General features: G+C 37.1%; 1 protein-coding gene across 1 annotated transcript in view; it reads right to left on the bottom strand.

Moving 5' to 3' along the window:
- Positions 1-6771, bottom strand: part of LOC110450495 — a 34427-nt gene that overhangs the window by 10575 nt on the left and 17081 nt on the right. Inside the window, exons 6-11 of the mRNA XM_021498051.1 lie at positions 6642-6720; positions 6212-6300; positions 5096-5177; positions 4290-4402; positions 1863-2222; positions 860-1000 (exon numbers count right to left, since the gene is read on the bottom strand). Coding sequence (XP_021353726.1) covers positions 860-1000; positions 1863-2222; positions 4290-4402; positions 5096-5177; positions 6212-6300; positions 6642-6720 — 864 coding nt within the window. The remainder of the gene's footprint in view (positions 1-859; positions 1001-1862; positions 2223-4289; positions 4403-5095; positions 5178-6211; positions 6301-6641; positions 6721-6771) is intronic.

The raw sequence follows: 6771 nt of genomic DNA, 5'->3' as shown, positions 1-6771 counted from the left end.
TGTAAGGAGAACAATTTCATAAAGTAGCTATATGGCACTGCACAAGTGTAACACACCTGAAGTACTGCAAATGTGACACCATTGTATAGCACTTTACAAGTTTACAGGTTTAACACTTTTGTAAAACACAAGTGTGACTTCAATAACATTACACAGGTGTGACTTCAATAACACTACACAGGTGTTACTCTAATAACACTACACAGGTGTGACTCTAGTAACACTACACATGTGTGACTCTAGTAACACTACACAGGTGTGACTCTAGTAACACTCCACAGGTGTGACTCTAGTAACACTAAACAGGTGTGACTTCAGTAACACTTCACAGGTGTTACTCTAGTAACACTCCACAGGTGTGACTCTAATAACACTACACAGGTGTGACTTCAGTAACACTACACAGGAGTTACTCTAATAACACTCCACAGGTGTGACTATAATAACACTCCACAGGTGTGACTCTAGTAACACTAAACAGGTGTGACTTCAGTAACACTTCACAGGTGTTACTCTAATAACACTCCACAGGTTTGACTCTAATAACACTCCACAGGTGTGACTCTAATAACACTCCACAGGTGTGACTCTAATAACACTATACAGGTGTGACTTCAGTAACACTACACAGGTGTGACTCTAGTAACACTCCACAGGTGTGACTATAACAACACTCCACAGGTGTGACTTTAATAACACTCCACAGGTGTGACTCTCGTAACACTACACAGGTGTGACTTCAATAACACTACACAGGTGTGACTCTAGTAACACTACACAGGTGTGACTCTAGTAACACTATGCAGGTGTGACTTTAGAAACACTACACAGGAATGACCTTAGTTCACAGGTGACTTACTACAGAGTATGGGTGATGACTGTTGCTGTTTGACATCAGTGTTTATACCATCAGATATGCGATTGTCCACAGCATGAATTGGCTCCTGGCTGATGCCTGGTCCAGGACATAGGTAACTGCCCGTGGAATAATGATTCATAGCTACAACAAAAGGGTCAGCTTTAATCTGCTGCAGGAAAGTATCTAACAGATTCCAAACAATTATCATCGGAATAATAGAAGTGGCGTTATACTCCATTGATGATTTCAATTTCTACTGTTTTTGTCATGATATCAATTTTAAAACCATCCCACACATTGTATCGTACAAGAACACTATATTTCCATATTGTACCCTGTATCAGCTAAAGAACCCATAACGGTCAAAGGCTTTTACCAGGTACAACATGACTGTAACCCTGACCTACCCTCTTTACTATGACCTTGACTTACCCTCACTACTGTGACATTGACTTACCCTTAATACTATGACCTTCACTTACACTCACTACTGTGACCTTGACTTACACTCACTTCTGTGATCTTGACTTATCCTCACTACTGTGACCTTCACTTACCCTCACTACTGTGACCTTGACTTATCCTCACAACTGTGACCTTGACTTATCCTCACAACTGTGACCTTGACTTACACTCACTACTGTGACCTTGACTTATCCTCACTACTGTGACCTAGACTTACACTCACTACTGTGACCTTGACTTTTATCCTAACAACTGTGACCTTGACTTATCCTCATAACTGTGACCTTGACTTACACTCACTACTGTGACCTTGACTTACCCTCACTACTGTGACCTAGACTTACACTAACTACTGTGACCTTGACTTATCCTCACAACTGTGACCTTGACTTTTCCTCACAACTGTGACCTTGACTTATCCTCACTACTGTGACCTTGACTTATCCTAAATACCGTGACTTACACTCACTTATGTGAACTTGACTTACACTCACTACTGTGACAATGACTTATCCTAAATACTGTGACCCTTACTTACCTTCAAAATCGTTAGTGAGGCTTGAGCTGCCACCACTCCCTGGAGTGTGCGGTGTCGTGTCTTGGACTGGGTGAGAGATTTGTCGTGGTAACGTTACCCTCAGGCCAGCCTGGCTAGACCCAACAGCACTCATATAGCTATTGTTTGTTGGAGACCACTGGCTTGGTATTGGTGGAAGTTGGTCCGAGGCCCTAATTGGTGAATGGTTTGGGTGTGGAGGAGGAGCAGGCGGAACCAACGGCTCATTCTCATAGCTGATACCAATAGGTATAGTGGTCATCTCCTCGTACAACTTTTCATCACAAGGTGTCGGGCCATTCCTTAGGAAGCCATTTAGATGTCCATTTGGTTGACCATTGGCTGTAGATAGAAAATACAGACACCCAAATACAATTTAATTGAAAGCATCACTAACAATTTCAATGCCTACAACTGGTAGAAAATTATGTAGTTTTATATAAAAAGGAATTATAGTTTTTGTCCAGATCCCACCTTTAGCAAGTCAATAAGTGGTCTCTTAAAACAGGTTCAGTTAGTGCGACTCTTAATACAGGTTTAGTTAATGTGACTCTTAATACAGGTTCAGTTAATGTGGTCTGTTACTACAGGTTCAGTTAATGTGGTCTCTTAACACAGGTTCAGTTAGTGTGACTCTTAATACAGGTTCAGTTAATGTTGTATCTTAATACAGGTTCAGTTAATGTGGTCTGTTAATACAGGTTCAGTTAGTGTTGTATCTTAATACAGGTTCAGTTAGTGTTGTATCTTAATACAGGTTCAGTAAGTGTTGTATCTTAATACAGGTTCAGTTAGTGTTGTATCTTAATACAGGTTCAGTAAGTGTTGTATCTTAATACAGGTTCAGTTAATGTTGTATCTTAATACAGGTTCAGTAAGTGTTGTCTCTTAACACAGGTTCAGTTAATGTTGTATCTTAATACAGGTTCAGTTACTGTTGTATCTTAATACAGGTTCAGTAAGTGTTGTATCTTAATACAGGTTCAGTTAGTGTTGTATCTTAATACAGGTTCAGTTAGTGTTGTATCTTAATACAGGTTCAGTTAATGTTGTATCTTAAAACAGGTTCAGTTACTGTTGTATCTTAATACAGGTTCAGTTAATGTTGTATCTTAATACAGGTTCAGTAAGTGTTGTATCTTAATACAGGTTCAGTTAGTGTTGTATCTTAATACAGGTTCAGTTAGTGGTGTATCTTAATACAGGTTCAGTTTTTGTGGTCTGTTAATACAGGTTCAGTTAGTGTGGTCTGTTAATACAGGTTTAGTAAGTGTGACTCTTAATACAGGTTCAGTTAATGTTGTATCTTAATACAGGTTCAGTAAGTGTTGTATCTTAATACAGGTTCAGTTAGTGGCGTATCTTAATACAGGTTCAGTTTTTGTGGTCTGTTAATACAGGTTCAGTTAGTGTGGTCTGTTAATACAGGTTTAGTAAGTGTGACTCTTAATACAGGTTCAGTTAATGTTGTATCTTAAAACAGGTTCAGTTACTGTTGTATCTTAATACAGGTTCAGTTAATGTTGTATCTTAATACAGGTTCAGTTAGCGTTGTATCTTAATACAGGGTCAGTTAATGTGGTCTGTTAATACAGGTTCAGTTAGTGTGGCCGGTAATACAGGTTCAGTAAGTGTTGTCTCTTAATACAGGTTCAGTTAATGTAGTCTGTTAATACAGGTTCAGTTAGTGTTGTATCTTAATACAGGTTCAGTAAGTGTTGTATCTTAATACAGGTTCAGTTAATGTTGTATCTTAATACAGGTTCAGTAAGTGTTGTATCTTAATACATGTTCAGTTAATGTGGTCTCTTAATAGAGGTTCAGTAAGAGAATTCTTAATACAGGTTCAGTAAGAGAATTCTTAATGCAGACTAAGTTATTGTTGGCTCTTAATACAAGTTCAGTTAACAGGAAATCACTGCCTTTGTAGTTTTTAAAGTTTCCTTCATACATGGTTAAGGTTATATTTGAAGTTTGACTGTATTTCTAATAACTATATTATATATTATAATACCTGTATTGAATATTGTAATACCTGTGTTGTATATTATAATACCTGTATTGAATATTGTAATACCTGTGTTGTATATTATAATACCTGTGTTGTATATTATAATACCTGTTTTGTATATTAATGTATATTAAAGCTGCCACAAAATATTTAATATGATCTACAGCTCTTCATAAAATAAGTTCAAACAGTAATCAACATTATTTTTGAACTGACAATGTTTGAACATCTGCTCAGATATCAAGTGTGTACAGGTACCTGTTAACAGGGCTTTATTGTGAAAAGCTGTAATACAATTATTGGAGAAAAAGTGCAGACCAAACGAAAGTAATGCAGTCCTTACAATTCTCATATAACAGACATGTCTGACCTAATCGGGAAGCACTCTAGAAACTTACCAAATGGTGGTTTCTTTAGAAATTCTTTGCATCTAGAGCCTCTACAGTAACAACAGAAGATGACCAACATAATCCCCACCAAGATCAGAAGGACAACCACCAAAACAGCAATACTGAAAGAAAATAACAGGTATATTGAAACAATGAAACAGCATTACTGAAAATAGAACGGTAAGCTGAACAACTGCTGGACTGGTTGCAATAGACTTTCTAATACTGTTGACAACGATATCTGAATGGCATATTGAATACCAAGAAAGTATCGCTAAAATTTCAATTTGCCCTTTTTACACACTCAGGTGAGTGCAAATTTATGACAGTGTTTTAATTCAGTACATATCTGTAACAATACAACACTAGCTTTAAGGAGTTATTAAAACAGACTACACAGGAAATATGCACAACCTTCACCCTTTACTATGACCTTGACCTTGGGTTTATGGATCTTTGCTATGACCTTGACCTTAGGTTAATAGATACCACAGTGGTATGTGATATACAGTCTCTTGTATTGAAACATCCATCTCTTAAGTTTCAAAACATTTTACCATGTGAAGTATGTTTAGTATATGTAAGCTCTATAATTATAAATAAGTTCCAGATGAGTCCAGTGTTTATAAAGTCTGCTTCTAAATGTATTAACTGGTGGTGCTGATACCACTGCCTCTGGAAAATGCAGTAGATATAAAATATTTGCATTAGTATTGAACATTTAATTCAAGCAACACTTCAGTTTCTTTTTATCTTTTTTTTTTTAACGAAGACAAAGTGAGTAAACTTTGCTGAATGTAGGACTGAGAACATACATGATCACAGCCACAGATGACAGTCCCTCCTTCTCCTCAGATTGGCTACCTTTGGTTGGAGGAATAGTTGGTTTAGGTGTGGCTGAAACACGAAACAAGAGAATTTCAAACACAAATCTAGAAATATGACATTTATTGTTCCTGTTCATGGCATTTTACATTGGAGAGTATCTGAATGGGGATTTTTTTTAGGAAGAAGGTTGAGGGGGAAATTAAACTATCATTATTTACAATTGACATTATCCCAACACAAAATTACCTGTATCACATATTATGAGGTTATTCAGCTTGATCCTCATTAATTCAAATTCCATTCATCTGGAAAAATTGAAACATTCATTCTTGTTGTTCAAACATAATTATTTCCACAGCATCAAATGAACTGGCCATTAATCTGAAAAATTCACATTTCTGACCAGGATGAGTGTTACCTGTATTGCCTTCCTTATAAAACAAATCAAAAGCAAGTCCAGAATTTGTTTTTGGCATGCATCAAAGAACTGTGGCCAAGCTATGATGTTGGTCAAACTTTCACAAACTTGCAATAACCATTTGGTCCCATTTGGCACACTTGGGCGTACAATGTTGGTTTAGAGGGTTTGACGTCCTATCACCTGCTATGTATGCATGCCTGTGTAGGTGTGCTGGTGGCAGCTTGTTGGCATATTCGCCTCCTTGTGATAGCGCGGATCATGATCTGATGCCGACTTTAAAGTGCTATCTCACTGAAATATCATGCCAAAGAGACCCAGCACTGCATTCTGCCCCGTCACATTATACTGACAACCAGTGGTGAACCAGTCGTTGTCATTACCCCCCAATGATAAATGTTAAGAAGGGAATAACTACCACTTTTAAGGACTTTGGTATATCCCAGCCTTTGAACAGAACCCACTGCCTTCCTCACCTGGGAGAACATTCAACATTCAAGGCATTAGGGAACAAAAGGAAGTTAGAAGTAGAGATAAGTTCCCAAACATTCCAGATTTATTTTGGTCGCTTTTATATCCTCAAATAGATGGCACAAACACAAGTTCCCAATTCTGCAGGGGGTTCCCACATTAATCACCTCTTACAATCATGCAGTGGGTAACAGAGCTAAATTAATATACCTACTTGTTGGTTTGACCTTAGGTGTTGTTGGTTCCGGTGTTGCAGGTTTTGGAGTCGTTTCAGTAACAGTTGTGGTATTATTCATAGTGATACTGCAACACAAAATAAATTCTTAATCAAGGATCAAATTTTTACAAAATTTAAATCAAGTGATGACAGGAGGAATATCATTACAAAATTAAAAATTCTGTTTTTTATTCCTCGCTAGATTAAACAAAGCACACTGCAGAATGGGGAACTTTCATTTTTATTGTATTTCTGCTCTTTTTCACTTCAATGTTCCATATATAAATATTTTATCATACTTGACACAGTGATACACCAACATCAATTCTACCAGTTACACAGTATCTGACTTATACTATCTTTCTACAGAGCTATTACTACCAGCAATATAAAGATTGTAAAGAATCATCTTATAAAATACACTTACTTGAAGGCTGTTTCATTGTACTCACACGGGCCACATTTGTCACCGTGTTTGTAAGTCAAGTCGGGACAAGGCTCACAATCTGCAAAACAAAATAGGTAAAATAGTTTCAACATGATCATCCGATTCCGAA

The sequence above is a fragment of the Mizuhopecten yessoensis genome, unplaced genomic scaffold, assembly GCF_002113885.1.
Source record: "Mizuhopecten yessoensis strain PY_sf001 unplaced genomic scaffold, ASM211388v2 scaffold523, whole genome shotgun sequence".
Classification (NCBI taxonomy): Eukaryota; Metazoa; Mollusca; class Bivalvia; order Pectinida; family Pectinidae; genus Mizuhopecten; species Mizuhopecten yessoensis.
The sequence above is the reverse complement of the archived record's forward strand: the minus strand, read 5'-3'. Positions and strand labels throughout refer to the sequence as shown.